The sequence below is a fragment of the Mus musculus genome, chromosome 8 (assembly GCF_000001635.26).
Source record: "Mus musculus strain C57BL/6J chromosome 8, GRCm38.p6 C57BL/6J".
Classification (NCBI taxonomy): Eukaryota; Metazoa; Chordata; class Mammalia; order Rodentia; family Muridae; genus Mus; species Mus musculus.
The window spans coordinates 107,045,762-107,067,599 of NC_000074.6; the positions used below are offsets into that span (position 1 = coordinate 107,045,762).

General features: G+C 47.9%; 4 protein-coding genes across 6 annotated transcripts; 1 reads left to right on the forward strand and 3 right to left on the reverse strand.

The window, feature by feature from the left end:
• Nucleotides 1-527: 527 nt before the first annotated feature.
• On the reverse strand, nucleotides 528-2,853 carry Pdf (peptide deformylase (mitochondrial)). The gene is made up of 2 exons (NM_026513.2): nucleotides 2,300-2,853; nucleotides 528-1,510 (listed from the first exon to the last, which is right to left on the reverse strand). The coding sequence occupies exons 1-2, from the start codon at nucleotides 2,835-2,837 to the stop codon at nucleotides 1,353-1,355; spliced, it is 696 nt and encodes a 231-aa protein (NP_080789.2). The 5' UTR covers nucleotides 2,838-2,853; the 3' UTR covers nucleotides 528-1,352.
• Nucleotides 2,854-2,947: 94 nt separating this feature from the next.
• On the reverse strand, nucleotides 2,948-10,976 carry Cog8 (component of oligomeric golgi complex 8). The gene is made up of 5 exons (NM_139229.4): nucleotides 10,500-10,976; nucleotides 8,261-8,468; nucleotides 6,452-7,279; nucleotides 4,381-4,549; nucleotides 2,948-3,369 (listed from the first exon to the last, which is right to left on the reverse strand). The coding sequence occupies exons 1-5, from the start codon at nucleotides 10,892-10,894 to the stop codon at nucleotides 3,047-3,049; spliced, it is 1,923 nt and encodes a 640-aa protein (NP_631975.3). The 5' UTR covers nucleotides 10,895-10,976; the 3' UTR covers nucleotides 2,948-3,046.
• A 139-nt stretch (nucleotides 10,977-11,115) lies between these two features.
• Nucleotides 11,116-15,170, forward strand: Nip7 (NIP7, nucleolar pre-rRNA processing protein). 3 transcript variants are annotated; one of them, NM_025391.2, is made up of 5 exons: nucleotides 11,116-11,229; nucleotides 11,332-11,418; nucleotides 11,512-11,650; nucleotides 12,286-12,426; nucleotides 12,616-15,170. In NM_025391.2, the coding sequence occupies exons 1-5, from the start codon at nucleotides 11,174-11,176 to the stop codon at nucleotides 12,733-12,735; spliced, it is 543 nt and encodes a 180-aa protein (NP_079667.2). In that variant the 5' UTR covers nucleotides 11,116-11,173; the 3' UTR covers nucleotides 12,736-15,170. The 3 variants fall into 3 exon arrangements, 2 of the variants coding, with proteins under 2 accessions (NP_079667.2, NP_001157944.1); NR_028367.1 differs by having other exon boundaries at nucleotides 11,332-11,650; NM_001164472.1 differs by lacking the exon at nucleotides 12,286-12,426.
• A 552-nt stretch (nucleotides 15,171-15,722) lies between these two features.
• Tmed6 (transmembrane p24 trafficking protein 6) lies at nucleotides 15,723-19,883 on the reverse strand. Its single transcript, NM_025458.2, has 4 exons — nucleotides 19,638-19,883; nucleotides 18,313-18,439; nucleotides 17,916-18,064; nucleotides 15,723-16,063 (listed from the first exon to the last, which is right to left on the reverse strand). The coding sequence occupies exons 1-4, from the start codon at nucleotides 19,848-19,850 to the stop codon at nucleotides 15,833-15,835; spliced, it is 720 nt and encodes a 239-aa protein (NP_079734.1). The 5' UTR covers nucleotides 19,851-19,883; the 3' UTR covers nucleotides 15,723-15,832.
• Nucleotides 19,884-21,838: the final 1,955 nt, after the last annotated feature.

Here is a 21,838-nt window from a genome sequence, read left to right on the forward strand (position 1 = left end):
TGGAGTCGTCTCATTTTTGATTCTAGTATGGAGTTGAGAGTAAAGCTTACTTCTGGTAAGACCCTCTGGACTGCTCTCTGCTTTCCTTAGCAGGGCAGGAAGCAGCGGTGCTCATAAGGCCTGCAAACCCTAAGGCTCAGGCAGGTCCTAAACTTCTGATGCTCTTGCTTCCAGCTCCGAATGGCTGGAATTGTAGGAATGGTAATGTTAGGTCTATGTTCCCATGAGATAACCTAGTATCTGCTACTGAATAGATGCCACCCAGTTTAGAAGGTCCCCAGATAAGGTAGCTCTGGAAATGCTGTGTGACACAGACCTCACAGTCCTCCAATAGCTGGTATTATTCTGTATTTTACTTCTTGATGTTAGGAATCAAACCCAGGTCCCTCCACTTTAAGTACTGTTCTCCCAGAGCTACATATGCTCCAGCTGTAAGTTGCAAAGGAAAGAACTGTATCTATAGCCAAGATTATGTCGGCCTTTCACTGTCTGCTTTGCTCTGATTCAAAGTGGCTACCAGTAGAAGCTTTGTTCTTTAGATTTTATTTCAATTATGTTTCTGTGTAAGTTTATACACAAAACAATACCTGCAGAGGCCAGGAGGCGGCACTTAATTCCCTGGAGCTGGAGGTATAGATGTAGTGAGTTGATTGATGTAAATGCTCAGAACTGAACTCTAGTGTTGTGCAAAAAAAGCAAGCACTCTTTAACCTAACTGCCTAGCTATCACCCCAGACTTGAGCTTTTTTTTTCTTTTAAGAGAATCTTACTATGTTCCTTTGATGGCCTTAAACATTAGCCTACGATTGCCAACAGAGTGCTGGAATTAAAGGTGTGCCACCACACTCAGACTTTTAAGACTGCATTTTAAGACAACTTTCAAGTCCAGCAGTAGTGTGATACACCTTCAGTCCCAAAGCTCAGGAGTACAGAGGCAGGTATATCTCTTAAGTTTGAGGCCAGCTTGTCTACAGAGTGAGTTCCACGACAGCCAAGGCTACACAGAGAAACCCTGTTTCAAAAAACAAATCTTTTGGATATCTGGATTACCTTATCAATCAATTGTAGGCTGTGGGGTTAGAATGTGTCTCATTTGTACAGAGGATGTTTGCCTGCCCACTCCTCTCCATGGGAAATTGTCAGGAAATAGCCACTCCTTTAATGGTACATTTGTAGTCCTGCTGTAATCGTATTCTGTCAGATCTGATTTCAGGGCAAGCATTTCTATCATCTTCATCTCAGACCAGCACACACTGTCTACTGTCGGACTGGAACCAATTCCAAGCTGAAGCACAGATGTGACCATCTTAGTCTGCATGCTGGATTTCCAGATCCTCAATTCAAGGAGAGTGTTAGTCATTCACCTCCATCCAGTGGAGATTGGTAAATGTCCCACTGTCCATTTTGTCGATGAACAAGCAGCCCTGCAAGTGATCCATCTCATGCTGGATGATTCGAGCTGTCCAACCACTTGCCGACCACACCACTGGCTCTCCTTTTGGGTCCAGTCCTGCAAAGGAAGTTACAGGCTCGATGAGGTGAGGCTTTGCTGAACTCATGCCCAACCTCCTGTCCCTACTTTGTTTCCTGCCCTGGCCATGCCTATTTATATCCTATCTACAGAGGCAGCATCCAAGAGTGAATGTGGATAACAGCTCTTATCCCTCCTAGAAAGGGTACCCCAATTTTGTCCAGTGCCGACTTTTTACTCAGCGTGATTCCCAGCACTACTACAGGGCAAGGATAAGAAATCAAAACTCTTTTCAAGGGCTGTTTATCAAAGGTATTTCATGCCAGGCATGGTGGCACACACCTTTTAATCCCAGCACTCAGGAGGTAGAGGCAGGCGGATTTCTGAGTTCGAGGTCTACAAAGTGAGTTCCAGGACAGCCAGGGCTATACAGAGAAACCCTGTCTCGACCCCCCCCCCCCAAAAGAAAGGTATTTCAGCTTGGCACTGTAGCAAATAACCATATTACATAAAACAATGTGAATGTGAAGCATGGAATGGTTTGTTGCCCTAGTCTGGGTAAATCTGGGTCCCACTTTCTTACACAAGCCCCACCACGATAAACTGGGAAAATCGTGTGTGCAATACAGACACACTTACATGGGAATCTATATACCTACTCATGAGAAAGGGGAAAGACAGGCTCCATATCTAAGGAATCACCCTGCAACCCATCTAGGCGGGCCTGACCTGCTCTTCAGGAGTTCAGTTGGCTCCCGAGTGCCGCTGTGTCTGCACTGTCTCTAGCCAGAGAGAGCAAGACCACCCCGCTGCCCACGTCCCCTGCACCTGAGATCTGCACGGCTTGGAAGCGAGGCACACACGCCAGAAAGCCGGCGACACTCTCGCAGCCCTCGGGGAAGGTGACCAAGCGGCTGTCCAACACTCTCAGACTGGGGTTCACCAGCACCCGAAGTGGGAAGGGTTCCATCTGACGCAGTTCGCGCAGGCGCGGTGAGAAGGCTCGGAGGAGCTTGTCCGGGAACTCGAGCGCCAACACTTGCAGCGGCACCCCGAGCTGCGGCGCACTAAGGCCCACACAGCCACGCCGTCGCATTACCTGCACCATCCGCCCCACCAGCCGCTGCAGCTCCGGCCCCGCTAGCTGCTCGGGTTCCACCGGGGCCGCCACGACGCGCAGCACCGGGTCCCCGACCTGGCACACGTGCGCGTATGGCGGCTGCGGCGCGCCACATACAAGGCGCCTGAGGTACCGCCAGTAGGAGCGCGTGCGCGCCGGGCCCTCCAAGGCGGCCAAGGAGCTGCACCTCTGCGCCCGGCTCCCCGGAACCCACGCCGGCCGCGGCAGCCTGCCCAGCAGCAACATGGCGCGGGGAGACGCCGCGGCCCTTCCTTCCGCTAGCGCCAAAGACGCCGGGAAGCGTAGTTCCCGTGTAACTTCCGGACGCCCATCGTCGGGAACAGCAGGCGAGTGGCGACAGTTGTCGGTTTTATTAAAGCTGCAAATACCACAGGGCCCGCGCTATCCTGGGCAAAGCAACTGCACACACCTTCCCGCTGCAGAAGCGCGTACCCTCAGGGCTGCTCCCCAGGCTGCGGGCAGGGGACACTGCCTATGGCTCCTCCCTCACTCGGTGGCTCGGCTGGCAGCGGCTCCCCCTCCATGGGCTCCTGAGGCAGCGGCTCCCCTGGTTCCCTCTTCTCTGTTACAGGCTCCATGCTCCGCTGCTCCGCAGGGAGCTCTGGAGCTGGGGCCACGAGGTCCGGCCCCAGCTCCTGCTCATCTAAACAGAAAACTGTTTCTCTCTTAGGCAAAATAAAGGCGAGAGGTTCCTGGATGGCGCTGATGTTCACGTGTCCAAGGTTTCCGTGCTTAGAGAGCTGGGTGGGTGAAATGCCTGACCCAGATGGTAGGGAAAAAGAAATGAAAAAGAAAAAAAAAGTTATTAAATTCAATGCAGAGATCTCAGGGATGGTGTGGGGCAGGGGAGGGGACACTCAGAGAAAAGATTTAACACAATTACATATTTCAATACAACAAGAACATCTTTTTGGGTTTTTTGTTTTTTTGAGACCTGGCTATGCTGGAACTCTATAGACCAGGCTGGTCTCTTATCTCACAGAGATCGTCCTGCCTCTGCCTCCCAAATGCTGGTATTAAAGTTGTGCCAGGCTAAGGGCATCTCTGTAATACAAAAGGACAGTTAGTTATATTGGAGCCCCATTGTAAGGGTGGATGGAGCCTGAGCCAGGAGACACTCAGTAAATACTGGAGTCCAGGCACAGATCCCAGCTATTTGGGAGGCAGAGGCAGGAGGATCTCTGAGTTCAAGGCCAGTTGGGTATACCAAGTTAGTTCCAGGGTAGCCAGTGCTATATACTGAGATCCTGTCTAGTGTCAAACCAAAAACAAGGGCTACAGACATGGCTCAGTGGTTAAGTACTCTTCCAGAGGTCCTGAGTTCAATCCCCAACAACGTGGCTCACAACCATCTGTAATGGGATCTGACGCCCTCTTCTGACATACACGCAGGTGTGCATTCAGATAGAGCACTCACATAAAATCTTTAAAAAGACAAAACGAAAACAACAATGATAAAAGCCAGGCTGTGGTGAAGAACACCTTTAATCCCAGCACTCAGGAGATTTACAGAGTTCCAGGACAGCCAGAGTTTCACAGAGGAACCCCTGAAGAGAAATCCCATATCAAAAAACCAACCAAACAAACAAACAAATTTTTTAAAAAATCTTTCCTTTTATCCTAGCTCTTGGGAGGCAGAGGCAGGCAGATTTCTGAGTTCAAGGCCAGCCTGGTCTACAAAGTGAGTTCCAGGACAGCCAGGGCTACACAGAGAAACCCTGTCTCAAAAAAAAAACAAAAAAAAAAACACAACTTTCCTTTTTCTTACCTAAAGTCTGGGCTATCTGAGCTGGTGGGAAAAGGACTTGAAGACAGCGGTTCAAATAAGGAACAAGGTCTTCCAGGAAGGCAGTGCAGAACTGGACAAAGATCTCATGCTCCCCACTGCTGAACACAGCCTCTTCGGCTCGATGGAATGCCAGAATTGTTTTGGTTACCTACAGGACAATGTCAAAATCAACCACAGAGGCAGTCTACGCTGCTGACTATGTGGACAAGCACAAACTTGCAGCATAGAGAAAGTTCATTCACAACAGGGGTGGCAGGGGCTCCTTTAAGCCCAGTGCTTAGGGGCAGAGACAGGCAGAGCTTTGTGAGCTCCAGGCCAGCCTGGTCTATAGTCCAAGTTCCAGGACAACTGGGGATACAACCAAGACACACAAATCCTGTCTTGAAAAACAAAAAAAAGGTAAAAGAAAAAGGAAAAAGAAAATTCATTTCAAACAATGCATTTCATTGCTATCTTGTTGAAATTCAGCACTGTGGTCAGTAGACACAATTGTGTGATTTGACTGGTGGATTTATGACTCAATGCTTTGTGTTCTGGTAGATGGGGTGTGATGAAATAATTCAGGAGAGATGCTCTCCTGCTGGCCTTGAGGAAGAAAAGCCATGTTGTGAGCTGCCTGTGGCAGATGGCCTCTAGGAGCTGAGGGCCTCAGTTCTGCAATTTTCCAATGGCACAGAATGGCACCTGACAACTGGAATGAGCCTCTAAGGGAACAGGTGACACCTTGAATACAGCTTGTGAGACCCTGAGCACAGAACCCAGACACTGCACCTGTATTCCTAGCTCATAGACAGTAATTGATATATGTGTATGTATGTGTATGTGTATACATACATACATATATGTGTGTGTGTATATATGTGTGTGTGTGTGTGTGTGTGTGTGTGTGTATGCAAGGGATTTTAACCCAGCAACATGGCTACTCTGGCTGGAATACAAACATGCCCTCAGTCCGCACCTTTAATCGCAAACAATGAAGGTCAAGTTAGTTTATAGAAGGAAGCACCCATGTTTGGAAGTGATGTCTAATTGATTAGAGGCAGACAAAGTGACAAATCAGAGAAAGATTTGACAGAACAGGATATGCCCAACTCTCACGAGAACAAAGAAAGGCTACTTAAGAGAGAGCAGCAGCTCCAAGAGGAGAAGGGGGCGGGGGGGGGGGGGGGAGAGTGAAAGAGGGCAGTTTTAGAGACAGACAGGTTTCAAAGCGAGAACAAGTTAGACACAGGTGAAGACAGAACAAGCCAGAGAACGAGGAGCCAGATTAGAACACATTGCCAAAGTTAGTATGGGGACAAGCAGAGCAATTCAGTTAGAAGCTGAGAGAAGCCAGTTTGAATCAGTCAATGTGAAGAGGAGTTTTGAGTAGAACAGCTGAGATGACCAGCCAGCCAGAGTTCAGAAAGAGCTAGAAAGGGTAAGCTTATTCAGCAGTAAGTCCAGAGGCTGAAAATATTCTAGATCTAGGTAAGAGTATACAGCTACTAGAAGCTTCCAGGACTAGGCCTAGGTTAGCAGATGTAGACAGTAAGCCTCAGAAAGGACAATTGCATGCTGGGCGTGGTGGCGCACGCCTTTAATCCCAGCACTCGGGAGGCAGGGGCAGGCGGATTTCTGAGTTCAAGGCCAGCCTGGTCTACAAAGTGAGCTCTAGGACAGCCAGGGCTACACAGAGAAACCCTGTCTCAAAAAAACAAAACAAAACAAAACAAAAAAAAAAGAAAGGACAATTGCATCAGGCAAATAAAAGATACTTTTACAGATACATGTAAGTGTTCTAAGCTGCTGAATCCCTGGGAGTTTGGTATCAAGCAGTGGACTGTGTGTGCTGAGTGACTGCCTGCCGCAGGTACTCTATCATAGCTTCTTCCAGGATCCCCCAACAAAGGGTGATCTAGCATCAGAGTTGCGCTACAGAAGAACCTTGAAGAGCACGGTAAACCTCTCAACATTGGCAGGCAGGCACCATGATTATGTGGACTGGTTTTGTACAACAGCTTGACTGGCTGTTACCAAGGGCAGCCCAAGATAGCAGAAAATTACTCACCTTGGTAAGGGCATTTTCCAAGGTCCCAGTCACATCCTGTGCTAGAGCCACAGGGCAACAGAGACGTAAATCATTGAAAGCAACCAAAATGTTGTTGAGGAAACAGGCAAGAGGCGGGAAGTCTAAGAGCACCATCGGTGGCTGCAGCGTGCCTGGTTGTGTGGCTGGTACTGTGGCAGGCGTGTTACTGCTGCCCAGGATGGCTGCAGTCGAGATGAGGGTGTATGAAGTCATTTCATCCTGGAATTTCTCCACTGCTTCTTCAACTGCTTTCTGGAAAGTGCTGATTGCCACCCTCTGGAAAACAGGAGCCAACTGGCCGCGGAAATCAGCCCCCACCCGGCTAAAGGACAGCCCAAAGTACATGCACTGGCCAAGCAGAGAGTCCAAGCGGCCTCCTATACCCCGGTAAAGGTCAGTCTCTAGCACCTGCAGGAACTGTGAGATTTTCTGCAGCACCCATCCATGGAAGATGGCACCCTCATTCACAGTGTACTCGCCCATGGCAGGTGGCAGCAGGGGGTCCTCATCTGAGAAAATAGCACGGTACTGGGTGATGATATCAAAGAGATGGACCCGGCAAGCCTCAATGGTTTTTGTGATGTGGAAGTAAGGATCATCATTAGGGATGGCAGTCAGGATGGAGCGGAGCCAAGCATCCCGAGCCTGAAGAAATTTCACCCTCAACTCAGCCTCAGTGAAGACATCCATGCGCCGAAGATAGCCTATGACACGGAGGCAGGCTGGGAGCTGGATGTTAGTCCTCAGTTGTTGGATCAGCTGGCTTAGCATCAGCTGCATGGACTGGCGCACTTCATTCACAATGCCCTGACAATAAACAGAGTCATAACACCCTGAGAAAAATACTTTGGAACCCATCCTATTAACCCTGGACACTGGAAGCTAACATTCTTGTGGCTTTCCTGACATGTAATGTGGATTTCTAAAACCTGCAGGTTTACAGAGAGCTGCTGACATAACTAGTTCTCCTGCTCAAAAATCCTCCTAGGGTTTCCCATCACAATCAACAAACTACAAATTCATCATGATCTCCAGGCGCTGGCTGATTCTCCAGCTTCGGCAGCTTCCTGATGCCCCAGACTTTCCTACTACAGTCCAATAACAGAGGCTGCTTTGGGACCCCTTGAAACGCCAATTTCCCACCTTACCCTGTGTTGTTTCTCCTACTTCTTGCTTTGCTGTCTCTCCAGACCTTCAAGTTCTGGTTCTTTCTCATCACTAAGGTCTTGGAAAGACCTTTCTGACAATGTCAGTGCCTCAGCACTCTAGTAACCCTTGCCAGCTCTCTACCCTAGTCCCTGGTTCTGTTTTGTTTGTTTCTGAGATAGAATCTCATATAACTCAGCAAGCTTGCCTCAAACTTACTAAGCAACTAAGGATGGCCTTGAACACCTGACCCTTCTGTCTCTTCCTTCCAAGTGCTGAGTTTACATACATACCCCACCATGCCTGCCTGGCTTTCTCTGGCTATTTCTTCAGACATTTACCAATCTCTGAAATATTGTTATCTACCAATTACCATTTGTATTTATCAACATATCACTTAGAATAGCTTTAATGAGAATCATGACCTTGAATATATTCTTCACAAGGTATTCCTAGTACCTAAGTCAGTATCTGGCACATGAGGAATAGGATCTTTGAATGAGTGTACCAATATCTTCTGTTCAGCTTACCTGGCTGGCAGAAAGATATGAACTATGCAAAGGTTTCTACGTGTAAGTGTAGTCACAATCACAGAATTAACTATCAGATCATCAGCTTGAGGCCCCTGGGCAAGGTGGCTACCTGGATAACGGGGATGGAGGAGTACTTCCTTTCCAGTCGCCGTACATAGGCGGCAAGCTCCAGCGCCTCTTCATGATAGCTGTTTCGGACACACGTGTCCATAAGCTGGGGTATCTCTAAAATCTCCAGGATTTCTGTGTGCCGGTTTAGAGTCAGCGTGTTCATGCGGCGGCTGGAGCTGATCTCCTCAGCTTCCTTCACAAAGTTCCTAGAGCCGATCAGGAAAGTGTATTTCCTTATTATCCTACACAGCAGTTTGTTACCAAGCACTTACTAGACACGGGCTAGATGGTTTACCTAGTTTATTTAAAATCTTCCCGCTGGGCGGTCGTAGCACACGCCTTTAATCCCAGCACTTGGGAGGCAGAGGCAGGAGGATTTCTGATTTCGAGGCCAGCCTGGTCTACAGAGTGAGTTCCAGGACAGCCAGAGCTACACACAGAAACCCTGTCTCGGGAAAAAAAAAAAAATCTTCCCACAAGGCTGGCTCTGGTGGGGCACACCCATGATCCCAGCCCTCCAGAAGTTGAGGCAGACCAGCTAGGGATAGATACATAGTGCAACCCTATCTCAAACAAAATCCTCACACCAAATCTACAATTTCTATTACACTTGAAAGAACTTTTAACTCAAGATTTAAGAAACTTTTCATTAATTGATTGCTTGCATGGAGTCGTCACAATGGCTCAGTGGGTACAGTGCCTAGTGCCTGCCAACAAGCCTGCTGACCTAAGTGTGATCCCCTCACTGGAGAGAGAACCCACCCTACAAGCTGTCCTCTGACTTCCACATCAACATGGTGGTACCCCTCCCTCCATGTCATTTTAAAAATGGCTTGTAGATTTATATTGGCTGCCCAGACTGTCAACATTTGGGACTGAACTGCTCTAGGTCTCACGAAGGAGGTCTATGTTACGGCAAGGTACTTGGCTTCTCTGGACCTGTCTTTTCATTGGTGTGAATGTTAGAGACAGGCAAGATGGCATGTATGTAAGACCTTACATAAAGTAAATGTATGGAAAGCGTCTACAAATCCCTTACTAGCTGGACTTAAGGCTGGAGAAGTGGCTCTGTGATCACTGCTCTTGCAGGGGACCCCAGCTTAGGTCCCAACACATATACCTAGTGGCTCACAACCACCTATAATTCTAGTCCCAGGATATCTGACACCCTCTTCTAACCTCCTTTGGGCACATATGGTGCACAGACATACATGCAGGTGAGATACACATTTTAAAGTAGCTACTAATATTTTTCTAATAGAGCACTAACCACTCTATAAGCCACACTTTTGCCCTAAGATTCTTCAGGTCTTCATGTTATGTGCTGCTATGTATCTTTCGCGCTCCCACTTAAACTTTCTCCACTTTTCTATAGTAATTCCAGAAACTCGCTTTATGCAGTCCTGAATCTCTTTTCAGACATATGGGGTACACAACCTGTTTTTAATATCCAAGCTTCCAAAGAAAAATTGACCTGCTGGATAGCAGAACTAAGTGTATTAGATCGAGGGCCTAGAAATGTAACATAGCTTAAAAAGGAAATGCTTTTTGACAACCTACAATGACAAATAGGATCTGTCAGCTTCCTATCGATGGACATTTTGAAGCTGAGCACCTCCAGCCCACATTTATATAGGGTTAACTATGTCAGGCTCAATGAACTGCCTTGCATAATTTTATTTATTTATTTATTTTTGGTTTTTCGAGACAAGGTTTCTCTGCATAGCTCTGGCTGTCCTGGAACTCACTCTGTAGACCAGGCTGGCCTTGAACTCAGAAACCCGCCTGCCTCTGCCTCCCAAGTGCTGGGATTAAAGGCGTGCGCCACCACCGCCCGGATGCATACATTTTTTAGTTTGTTTGAATGTCTCATGTAGCTCAGGCTGTCCATGAATTCAATACTCAGACTAGGATGATGACTCTGTGACTCGAATACTGGGATCACAAGTGTCAATAAGACTGGCTGAATGTTTATTATTTAAACAACAGCCTATGAGGGAGTAGTGGACTCCTAGCTTCCAATTCTTGGAAACTTACTAGCTGTGTTCTTGGACAAGTCACTTCACTTCGACTTCCTCGTCTGTAAAATAATGACGCTACCTACCTAGATGGCTGCTGTGAAGTTTAAGTGGATTAACAAGGCAATCAGGAGAGAGCCCTGTACACTACGCTTGGGTCATGACGATAGCGTCCTGGCAGATACAATGACGCGCCCGTCCCCATCAGGCCAGCCGCACCTGCAGCTCTGCTGGAAGCGGGGCAGACGGTCGAGCAGGCGCCCGAGGGACGCCTCCACGTCGCCGAAGAGCCGGTGGATGCGCTCGGTGCACTCGGCCCCGCGAATGAACGTCTTGTAGTTGGCGAAAGCCAGGTCGCGCGTCTGCTGCAGCCGCTGGGCCCGCTCTTCCGCCAAGCGCTCGGGTTCGCGCCGCAGCCGGTCCAGCCCGGAGCCGCTCAGCTCCCGGAGGTAGCGGCCCACGTCGGGCTTCTCACGCCACTGAGCTTCGGGGAAGCGGTCCCGGAATAGCGACGCCAGGAGGCCCTCATCTTCCACCTCCCCCAGCGCGACGGCCGTGGCTGTCGTCGTGGCCGAAGCGGTCGTGGAGGGCTGGAGAGGGAGAGCGGCCGCCATCTCTCAAGCACGGTACCGTCACTTCCTCTTCAGAGCCGGTTTCGCTCCTGGGAAACGGAAACGATTGGGGGAAACATTTCCCGTCTCTATGGTTTCTCATCTAGCCGGCTTTCGGTCCCCGGAAGTCCGCCACGGTAGGCGGCGGCTGCGCAAAGATCACGGAGAATTAGGCTAGAGAGACACGCGTTCGTGGACCCCAGGAAGTGGGCGGGTGGGAAAGTGACTTCCGCTTCCGGCTCTCCAGGCACGAGGATTCCCGGGAGCCAAGCAAGCGGCAAGATGAGGCCCTTGACTGAAGAAGAGACCCGGGTCATGTTTGAGAAGATCGCGAAGTAGTAAGAACTGGAGAGGCGGATGAGGGACGGGCGTGCGGGGAGTGGGGATGCGGCTCCGGGGCGGGACGGTCCCGGCTCAGACGCTGGTCTTGTTGCCCTCAGCATCGGAGAGAACCTTCAACTCCTAGTGGACAGACCCGACGGCACGTACTGTTTCCGGCTGCACAACGACCGAGTGTACTATGTGAGGTGAGGTGGGGCGTGCTGCCCACTGCGTGGCGGGCTGGAGGCGTGCATCCATCCCTGGTCGTCACCGGGTACCTTCCTCCCGCGCCCCTGTAGTGAGATGATGCTGAAGCTGGCCGCCAACATCTCCGGAGACAAGCTCGTGTCGCTGGGGACGTGTTTTGGGAAGTTTACCAAGACCCACAAGTTCCGCTTGCACGTGACAGCTCTGGATTACCTGGCCCCCTATGCCAAGGTACGTTGTGGGGGCCTGGTCTCCAGGTTGCCATCCGGGATGAAGTCCCGGGTGACGGCGGCCAGGTCAGAGCACAGATTCTTTCCAACGAGTTTCTGGACAGCGTCAGCCTAAGAAGTTGTTTGTCGATATTGCTGCTTGGACACGTTTAGGAAGGGTTATGGCCATGGAGCTGCATAGCCTAGTTGTCTACAGGAAAACAGGCCTCCACCGTGTCAGCTGGATCTCAGAAAGCAGAGACGAAGACACAAGTGCCAGTGGTGAGGGTGATCCTAGGGTCCAAGGGGAAAAAAAAAGGAAATTGCTGATTATGTGAGCATTTCGATGTAAGGTTGAATTTCGATGTTAGGTTGAGGAAGGAACTCCATGGTGAAAGATCAAAAATTGGGGTATCCCAGCACTTGGGAGGCAGAGACAGGCGGACTTCTGAGTTCGAGGACAGCCAGGGCTACACAGAGAAACACTGTCTCAAAAAAAAACAAAAAACCCACAAACAAACAAAAACAAAAAAGTGGGGGGGGGGTCCAAACAACTTAAAGGTTCCCCACCTCTCCTTAAACTCGGAAGCAGCTGCTAATCCGCATTTAGGGATATAGCCCAACATCCTTGTGTCTTGGCTTTTAACTCTCTTTCAGTATAAAGTGTGGGTAAAGCCGGGAGCAGAGCAGTCCTTCTTGTATGGAAACCATGTGTTGAAATCCGGTCTGGGTCGAATTACTGAGAACACATCTCAGTACCAGGGAGTGGTTGTCTATTCCATGGCGGACATTCCTCTGGTGAGTAGCCACGGTAGCCATCCATCACGGCAAATGCCAGGTACCCACTGGAAAGGATGAAGTTTCAGTCAGCAGCTCGGAGACTGACTTCTTGGCTCCTTTCACAGTTCTCAAAGATACAGCTGTTTCAATATAGTTTTTGTTTTGTTTTGTTTCCTTATAAATGAATGTCTGTTCTTTCAATTCCAGGGTTTTGGGGTGGCAGCAAAGTCTACCCAAGACTGCCGAAAAGTGGACCCCATGGCAATTGTGGTGTTCCACCAAGCAGACATTGGGGAGTACGTACGCCATGAAGAGACACTGACTTAGGACGGTCATTCCAAGAACATTTTGCTGTGTGAGAGGACTTAGCTTTGTTTCCTGTGTGCGGCCATCAGATTAAATCTGGACAACACTGAGATACGCAACTTGGGTTCTTATCAACAGAAATGGCGTGAAAACAGGGTCTCTGGCCCTCTAGAGTCAAAAGCAGGTGGATCACAAGTATAAGGCCAGCTCAGGCTACTTGGAGAGTTCAAGGCTAGCCTGGGCTACATAGTGAGCCTTGTCTCAAAAATCTAAAACAGACAAACCAGAACCTGAGAGTGTTTTGTGTGAGTAAATAGAGTGTTTCTGTTTTGTGTCTGCGTCGTCTTTGTTTGGATCAGAAGACTTGCTCTGAGTGATGGTTTCTAAGTTACTTCACTGAGGACAGGAGCCATCTTACTGTTATCTGTGATAACACTGTTTTCCAGGCTCATGATAGCACAGTGGACTTTCTATTGTGTGTTAATGTTAAAGGTAGAAACGGCCATATGAGCCTCTGGTTTTACATATGGAATTTAATAAATTTTAATGGTTTTATATTTGTTATTTCATATGTGTGAGTGTTTTGTTGGCATGTACGTATGTGCACTGCTTATGTGCCTGGTGCCTAAGGAAGTCAAGGTGATTTCAGACCTGGAACTAGAGTTACTGGTTGTGAGCCACCGTATAGGTGCCAGAAATTAAACTCAGGTCCTCTGCAGGGACAGCAGTGGTCTTAACCACTAAGCTATCCTAATAAATTTAATAGGTGCATTTTGGCTATTTTTCTTGGTGTTAAGTGGGGTATAGCGTGGAAGCGTCTGTATTCAAGCCTCAGTTCTGCCCCTTGCCAGCTGTGGTGGTGGACAAGTTCTCTGCTTAGAGAGGCTTCATTTTCTTCCTTTGTTAAAAGAAAAAACCCATGACCCTGCCGTATGGTGGTGCATATCTTTAGTTACAGCACGGGGGCTTGAGGGTGAGGCAAAGGCAGATGGAGCTCTATAGGTTCAAGGCCAGCCTGGTCTACATAAGGAGATCCTGGCCAGTCTTAAACCCAAAACCCACAAAACTGAAAAAACACCTCCAGTCATCAGTGTAACAGTGATATTCAGAATTAAAAATAGCAGTTGTAGGGGCTGGTGAGATGGCTCAGTGGGTAAGAGCACCCGACTGCTCTTCCAAAGGTCCGGAGTTCAAACCCCAGCAACCACATGGTGGCTCACAACCATCCGTAACAAGATCTGACTCCCTCTTCTGGAGTGTCTGAAGACAGCTACAGTGTACTTACTTACATATAATAAATAAATAAAAAATAGCAGTTGTAAAGCATCCTGCATGGGATAGAGTTATCCTGTCTCAAAACAGGAAATTGTTCGTGCGTGTCTGTGTGAGTATATCCTGCTTGGGTAGCGGTATCCTCAGAGGGCAGAAAACACTTGGGATTCCTTGGAGCCTGAGGTAAGGACAGTTGTGAGCTGGCCATTGTTGGTGTTGGGAACCAAACTTCAGTCCTCTAAAAGAGAATGTTCTTTCTGAACTGCTGAGCCATCTTCCCTGTCTGTGTTAAAATGATTTTGTTACTTTTTTTTTTTTTTAATTGAAACAAGTTCTGACTATGTATCTCTGCTTAGAATGTACCCAGGCTGGCCTCAAACTCAAGGATCCATTGATTCTGAAGTGCTGAGATTAAATGGGTATACTACCATACCAGGCTCAATTCCCCCACCTCCCTTTTTTTTTTGTTTTTGTTTGTTTTTTTTGTTTGTTTTGTTTTTGTTTGTTCTTTTGAGACAGGGTTTCTCTGTAGCCCTGACTGTCCTGGAACTCATTCTGTAGACCAGGCTGGCCTCAAACTCAGAGATCTGTTTGCCTCCAAAATACTGGCCTTAAAAAATGTGCCCCACCATGCCTAACTTCAGAACAATTTCTTTTTCTTTTTTTTTGAGACAGGGTTTCTCTGTATAGCCCTGGCAGTCCTGGAACTCACTTTGTAGACCAGGCTGGCCTCGAACTCAGAAATCCACCTGCCTCTGCCTCCCGAGTGCTGGGATTAAAGGCATGCACCACCACACCCGGCAGAACAGTTTCTTAAGATATGATCAGGTTATGTCAGTTTTAGGGGGCATTTTTATTTTTTGAGACATTTGTCACATTATATCTAAGTTGGTCTGAAATGCTATGGGACCCAGGCTGTCTTAGCCTCTCAGGTAATGGTATTATAGGTCTGTCGCCACACCAGTTTCCAATGGTAACATCTTTTAAATAAAGTAAAATATTTCCAACCGTTGAAGGGCACTACAGGCCAAGAAGATAGCTCAGTGGACAGCCTGGTAGGGTGGATCAGCCATGTGCCACCAAGCCTGATGCTGTGTTCAATCCCTGGGACAAGGTTGAAGGTGGGGACATTGCTGACCTTTGTAGTCCTCTACAATGGATTAAAATTTTTTAAACTCCAAAAAGTTGTCTCCGTATCAACTCTTTCAGAGCTTTTAACGTACTTTGAGATATGGTCTTGAACTGCCTAAGGCTGATCTTAGTGCTTCCTCTGCAGTGCTAGAGTTCAGATTTGAGAGCCACCACCCTGATTTCTGTGGTGCCAGGGATCGAGGCCCAAACTGCATACAAAGCAGGTGCTCTTACTGAAGGGAGCTTCATCCTTGAACCCACTTCCAGGGTTTCTCTGTGTAGCCCTGGCTGTCCTGGAACTCACTCTGTAGACCAGGCTGGCCTCGAACTCAGAAATCCGCCTGCCTCTGCTGGGATTAAAGGCGTGCGTCAGTGAAGGCTGAGGGACAGCTGGATAAAGATGTTTCTAGGCTGCGGATGGGGTTACACACCTTGCCAGCAGTGGGGATGCAGAATCTCTTTAGTTTGGGGTGAGTTGGGTCTACCCGGCAAGTTCTAGTAGCCAAGGCTACATATTGAAACCCTGCCTCAGATAAACAGTACTTTTAGCTTTTAGCACTTAATTCGTATTTTAGAATGATCAGCAGCAGAACTCACTTTTTGTTAAACATTTGCCTTTATTGGTGGACACAAGAGAAAGGGGACATAAGTTGACCCCCCCCCCAATAACTTTCCAAAGCCCATTTGATCAAAGCTTTGACAAATAGGCTATATGTTAGCATCTTGGCTTCTTTGTGTCAGTAGTTGAAGCAGTAAAAAGTCTTTTCAAGAAATAGAGCTGGAGGGCCCCGGAAAGAACAATAGCAAGGCTCTGAGCTGTGGACCACCAGTTCACATAGGTGTAGTTAGACTGCAGGAGGAAGAAGTCAGCCACTTTTCTCATCCTGGCATAGTTGTAGAAGCGCCACATGTGGAAAACTTGGTTCTCCACCCTTTGTGTGCTGTCCTGTGGGAAGAAGGAAAGCCACTCTGGCTGCTGTTGGGTCTTACCTGCCCTGATCTAAGTGACCTGTGACTCAGGAGTCTGAGAAACAGTGCTACAGCAGTTGGTAATACATGGTACTTTGACTTTGTTTGAGAAAAATTGGTGGAGTAGTTTTAAAGTTAGGAGGCATAGTTAGGGCTTGGGATGTACCCAGTGGTAAGGAGGATTGCCTAGTACCCACAAAACTCCCCACATCCTAAACTCAGCAGCCTTGAACATTCAAGGTAAGCACTTGGGCTACTTCTCACATAGCCCAAGCTGGCCTCAAACTCAGTGTGTAGCTAAGGGTGACTTTGAATCCTGATCTACTCTGTTGAGGTTACTTGTATAAGCCACTATCAATTGAGATGCGTGTTCCACATGCCGTCACCTTCCTAACCAATACCTTGTCCCTGCAGACTGTTAGGTTTATGAGACCACCAGGACAGCTATCACCAATACTTTAGGATGGATAGAAATCAGAATCTTGCTGGGCGTGGTGGCGCACGCCTTTAATCCCAGCACTCGGGAGGCAGGGGCAGGCAGATTTCTGAGTTCGAGGCCAGCCTGGTCTACAGAGTGAGTTCCAGGACAGCCAGGGCTACACAGAGAAACCCTGTCTCGAAAGAAAGAAAGAAAGAAAGAAAGAGAGAGAGAGAGAGAGAGAGAGAGAGAGAGAGAGAGAGAGAGAGAAAGAAAGAAAGAAAGAAAGAAAGAAAGAAAGAAAGAAAGAAAGAAAGAAAGAGAAAGAAAGAAATCAGAATCTTCATAGTTGTCGGGTAGTTCATACAAAACTAAGCAGTTTAAATCATGCCCAGAAAGTCCACTTGTAGCTACATGAAAAGAAAACACAAAAGCTTGTTTGCACACATTATCACCAGCACTGTGAGAGCCAAAAGGTAGAAACTCACATGTAGTCAGCTGGTGAGTGGATAGTCAGGAACAAAGCTGTACTTACACAGCAGGATGTTCAGAGCTAAGAAAGGGGCCAAGGACTAGCCAAGCATACTATATGTAAATTAGGTGTGACAGCTTGGGTCTATAATCTTAGCACTCAAGGTGAGGCAGGTGGATTGCTGCAAATTGAAGGCCAGTCTGAGCTACAGAGTGTGAGACCCTGTTATTTATAATAATAATAATAATAATAATAATAATAATAATAATTCCAGGCGGTGGTGGTGCATACTTTTAATTCCAGCATTCAGGGAGCTAAGTTTGAGGCCAACCTGGTCTACAGAGCTCCAGGACAGCCATAGCTACACAGAGAAACTGTCTCAAAAAAAAAAAAAAAAAAAAAAGAATCAGACTGGGCATGGTGGTGAATGCCTTTAATCTTAGCACTCAAGAGGAAAGTGGATCTCTGTGAGTTCAAGGCCAGCCTGGTCTACAAAATGAATTCAATTCAGGTCAGCCAAGACTACATAGTAAGACCTTATCTCAAACAAACGAAAGCCGTGCTTTGTGAAAGAAGGGACCATAAAAATCCACTTGCCTGCTTCTGTTTACAGAAAACCTACAGGAACAGTGCAACAGCGCTTCTAGGGTTAGGAGATTCTAGAGGGGATGGGGCAGTGAGGACCGTGTAGAGTTTCTCGCAGGGACGGGAGATTGTTCTGCTGTAAGTACTAGGGTAGCTGCACAAGTTTGTGAATGAGTATTACAAACAGGCAGTGGACTAGACAGGTCTGTTAGCCACTGTTTGCCCAAGCCTTGGTACCAGAGGAGCGCCGTGCCGCATAATGAGCTGAAGGGTTCAGCTCTTTTTGCCCATTTGGTTTTTATTATGAGTCCTCCCTTGTTCAGGCCACACCCCCAAGAATGCCCATCCCATTACCTTAATCGCATCCAGAGTGTCGTTCAGTTGCTTCCTTTGACTCTGCTTGTGATCCACCTCGGGCCCCTCATAGAAGACTCCGAAGTTGAGATACACTTGTATAGAACTGAAGCGATTCTGCTCATTTTTTAGACAAAGCTGATAGAAGCCTGTGGGAATTCCTAGATCTCATTACCAGGTCTTTAGTGCCCCATCCTGTCTTACATTCTCTGTTTAAGAGTCCTGTCTGTCCTGGAAGCACTCTGTAGACCAGGCTGGCCTTGAACTGACCAAGATATGCCTGCCACTCCCTCCCGAGTGCTGGGATTAAAGGTATGTGCCACCACTGCCCAGCCCTTATTTCTCAATTTCATAGAAATGTTTGACTATTATTGTAGCTTTGGAGATGAATACATACCTGTTTCTTGTGTAGCAAAGTTAATCTGGCCCCTTACATCCTGGGAAGTGTCAATAAGGAAACCCTGCGGGGTATGTGCCGTGGCAACAATGTGGCGGTCATGTGACATCCCGAGAATGCGCTGAACCTGCCATCACCGGTAAAAGAGAGAGAGAGAGAGAGAGAGAGAGAGAGAGAGAGATCCTTACTACATCACTCAAAAACCAGCAAGGTGCCAGGCAGTGGTAGCGCACGCCTTTAATCCCATAATTCCAGCCCTTGGGAGGCAGAGGCAGGAGGATTTCTGAGTTTGAGACCAGCCTGGTCTACAGAAAGAACAAACAAACAAACAAACAAAACAAACCAGCAAGGACTGATGCTGTATCTTGTTTGAGGCCAGTGCCTGGGCTACATGAGATCCTGTCTCCCCAAGAGCCCCCACAACCTAAAAACAAAAAACCAACAAAAAAACCAAAGTTACCTCTAACTTTAATATTAAGGTCCTTGGTGGCCTAAGCCCCTTTGGGTGTACTTGCCCAAGGGATAGGCACCTTCCAAAGAGGAACAGAATTGTCTGGGTGCATAGACAAAGCTTTGAGCCGGTTATTCTACAGGTTGTTAGGATTAGCACATGCAGGAGGTCTGACCTTATCTCACCCCATGAACTCAAGTGATTTCACTTAAAATCTATTATGGGACCCTTTTCTGTCTCTCTCTTGTTTCTTCTTTCTTTTTCTTTTTTTCTGTTTTTTTTTTCTTTTTTTTTTTTTTTTCTTTCAAGACAGGGTTTTTCTGTATAGCCCTGGCTGTCCTGGAACTCACTTTGTAGACCAGACTGGCCTCGAACTCAGAAATCTGCCTGCCTCTGCCTCCCAAGGGCTGGGACTAAAGGTGTGTGCCACCACTGCCAGGCTCGTTTCTTCTTTATTGACAAGTTTCTCTGTGTAGCCCTGACTGTCCTGGAACTCACTCTGTAGACCAAGCTGACCTTGAATTTAGAGATCCCCCTGCCTCTGCTTCCTGAGTTCTGGGATTAAAGGTGTGTGCCCCACAATTATGTGACTATTTTAGCACGTGTTGTCTTTCCTCATATCCGAGGAAAGCTAAAGGTTGCCTCTCTTGTCCATTGGATTGGAACACACTTCTGTAGCTTCCAGTTCTAGACCAAGCCATATGCTTTAGCTCCCGTTGCTGGCTGTTCATCCAAGTCTCACCCAGAGTTGCTCTCTAACTGAAGGTCCACTTGATTCACAAGTGGCAGCCACAGCCTCATAGAGAACCAGACCTTGGCTTCATCAAAAGCCTGGCTCACTTTATAAAAGGTATGGCCAGAGGCCTCCACGCACCTCGTAGCTGAAGTAGAGGTATCCCATCTGGTCAGCAAATTGCCAGAAACATTCGATGGCTCCTGGAGAGACCACGATGGCAAAGTCATTCCGATCAGCTCCACGGAAGAGTGGCTGGTCCTTGGAGCCGTGTAGGGGATCTGTCTCCTGGCTCTTAACAGAAGTCACGAGGCTCAGAACTACCAGCTCAGCCACGAGGAGCAAAGGGAACATGCTGCCTTCTGTGGGTTCTTCTGCAGGTGAGCTGCTCACAATCCCGTGGAAAGGAAGTCAGCCAAGCAGCCAGCTAATCATTAACCCCACACGCCACACTTAGGACCAGTTTCAGAGCCATTGTAGATCTTCTGTAATACAGGTGCCATGCACCACAATGCCCCCCCCCCCCTCCGTTGGTGCAGTGCAGGGTCTCCTATGTAACCACACTGTTCTTTAAATATTTCTTTCATGTATACTGGTGCTTTGTCTATGTGTACACCTGCATGCCAGAAGAGGGCATCGAACCCCATGGGACTACAGTTATAGAGGGTTGTGAGGCGCCATGTGGGTTCAATTCCCAGCACCCAGGACCTCCAGAAGAGCAGCCAGTGCTCTTAACCACTGAGCCTCTCTCCAGGCTGGTCTTGAACTCAGAAATCTGCCTGCCTCTGGGTGCTGAGATCAAAGACATTGCCCACCACACCCAGCTACATAAACATTTTAGTGTACGAAGAAGTAGTGCCGGCTGCTTTTATGTCAACTTGATACAAGCTATACTCATCTGAGATGAGGGAGCCTCATTTGAGAAAACGCCTCCATAAAATCAGGCTCCAGGCAAGCCCGTAGGGAATTGATGGGGTTAGTGATTGATGGGGGAGGGCCCACTGCGCTGTGGGTGGGGCCACTCACAGGCTGCTGGTCCACCCACTGCGCTGTGGGTGGGGCCACTCACAGGCTGCTGGTCCTGGTCTCTATAAGAAGACAGAGCAAGAACTGGAGAAAGGGCTCATAAACAGCAGCAGTGCTCCACATCCTCTGCATCAGCTCCTTCCTGCAGGTCCACGTCCTGCATTGAGTTCGTGTCCTGGCTTCCTTCATTGATGAGCTGTGATGTGGAAGCCGAAGCCAAATTAAACCCTTTCCTCCCCAAGGAGCTTTTGGTCATGGTGTTTATCACAGCGGTAGAAACCCAAGCTAAGGGTGAACAAGGTGGTCCACCCCTCCTCTGACTCTCTCCTGCCTGATTGGAAAGCTCTGGAGTTTCTCCAAACCCTGAGACCTTCCATCTCTTCTTCTACTCGTGACTTCTTTGGCACCCACAGAGAGGGAAAAACTATCCAAAATCCTCTATAAAACCATTATATATTCCTGGTCCCATGGGAATAGTTGGCGAAGCTGGAGTCCTCACGTTCTAAGACGGTTTCTCAAGTTGTTGGTTTACAAACTCTAACTCCTGTAACTGTGTGTGAGTGTGTAGCAGGTAAAATAGGATTTCACAGTGTAGACCCAAGCCGGGTCAGCATTAGCCCAAGAGGCTAACATTTTTATTTCAGGAAGTCTATGACGGTCTGGGTAATAAATGCTGCTGGCAGTCTCAGGTACTTGATGCTTGGTCTCCAGTTGGTGGTACTGTTTGCTTAGTTGGTGGTACTGTTTAGTTGGTGGTACTGTTTGTTTAGTTGGTGGTACTGTTTAGTTGGTGGTACTGCTTAGTTGGTGGTACTGCTTAGTTGGTGGTACTGTTTAGTTGGTGGTACTGTTTGTTTAGTTGGTGGTACTGTTTAGTTGGTGGTACTGCTTAGTTGGTGGTACTGCTTAGTTGGTGGTACTGTTTGTTTAGTTGGTGGTACTGCTTAGTTGGTGGTACTGTTTAGTTGGTGGTACTGTTTAGTTGGTGGTACTGCTTAGTTGGTGGTACTGCTTAGTTGGTGGTACTGTTTGTTTAGTTGGTGGTACTGCTTAGTTGGTGGTACTGTTTAGTTGGTGGTACTGTTTAGTTGGTGGTACTGTTTGTTTAGTTGGTGGTACTGTTTAGTTGGTGGTACTGTTTAGTTGGTGGTACTGCTTAGTTGGTGGTACTGCTTAGTTGGTGGTACTGCTTAGTTGGTGGTACTGTTTGTTTAGTTGGTGGTACTGCTTAGTTGGTGGTACTGTTTAGTTGGTGGTACTGTTTAGTTGGTGGTACTGTTTGTTTAGTTGGTGGGACTGCTTAGTTGGTGGTACTG

Bases quoted from the DNA above. Each gene is read 5' to 3' on its own strand.
- Pdf (NM_026513.2), bottom strand. From the start codon at position 2,837: ATGTTGCTGCTGGGCAGGCTGCCGCGGCCGGCGTGGGTTCCGGGGAGC. The intron at 1,511-2,299 runs GTGCAGGGGACG...CTTCCTTTGCAG, and splicing joins CCAAGCCGTGCAGATCTCAG to GACTGGACCCAAAAGGAGAG.
- Cog8 (NM_139229.4), bottom strand. From the start codon at position 10,894: ATGGCGGCCGCTCTCCCTCTCCAGCCCTCCACGACCGCTTCGGCCACG. The intron at 8,469-10,499 runs GTGCGGCTGGCC...GATCGGCTCTAG, and splicing joins CGCTTCCAGCAGAGCTGCAG to GAACTTTGTGAAGGAAGCTG. The intron at 4,550-6,451 runs GTGAGTAATTTT...ATTGTCCTGTAG, and splicing joins TGGAAAATGCCCTTACCAAG to GTAACCAAAACAATTCTGGC.
- Nip7 (NM_025391.2), top strand. From the start codon at position 11,174: ATGAGGCCCTTGACTGAAGAAGAGACCCGGGTCATGTTTGAGAAGATC. The intron at 11,419-11,511 runs GTGAGGTGGGGC...GCGCCCCTGTAG, and splicing joins GACCGAGTGTACTATGTGAG to TGAGATGATGCTGAAGCTGG. The intron at 11,651-12,285 runs GTACGTTGTGGG...ACTCTCTTTCAG, and splicing joins ACCTGGCCCCCTATGCCAAG to TATAAAGTGTGGGTAAAGCC.
- Tmed6 (NM_025458.2), bottom strand. From the start codon at position 19,850: ATGTTCCCTTTGCTCCTCGTGGCTGAGCTGGTAGTTCTGAGCCTCGTG. The intron at 18,440-19,637 runs GTGCGTGGAGGC...CGGTGATGGCAG, and splicing joins ACCTCTACTTCAGCTACGAG to GTTCAGCGCATTCTCGGGAT. The intron at 16,064-17,915 runs GTAATGGGATGG...TTCTTCCCACAG, and splicing joins ACACTCTGGATGCGATTAAG to GACAGCACACAAAGGGTGGA.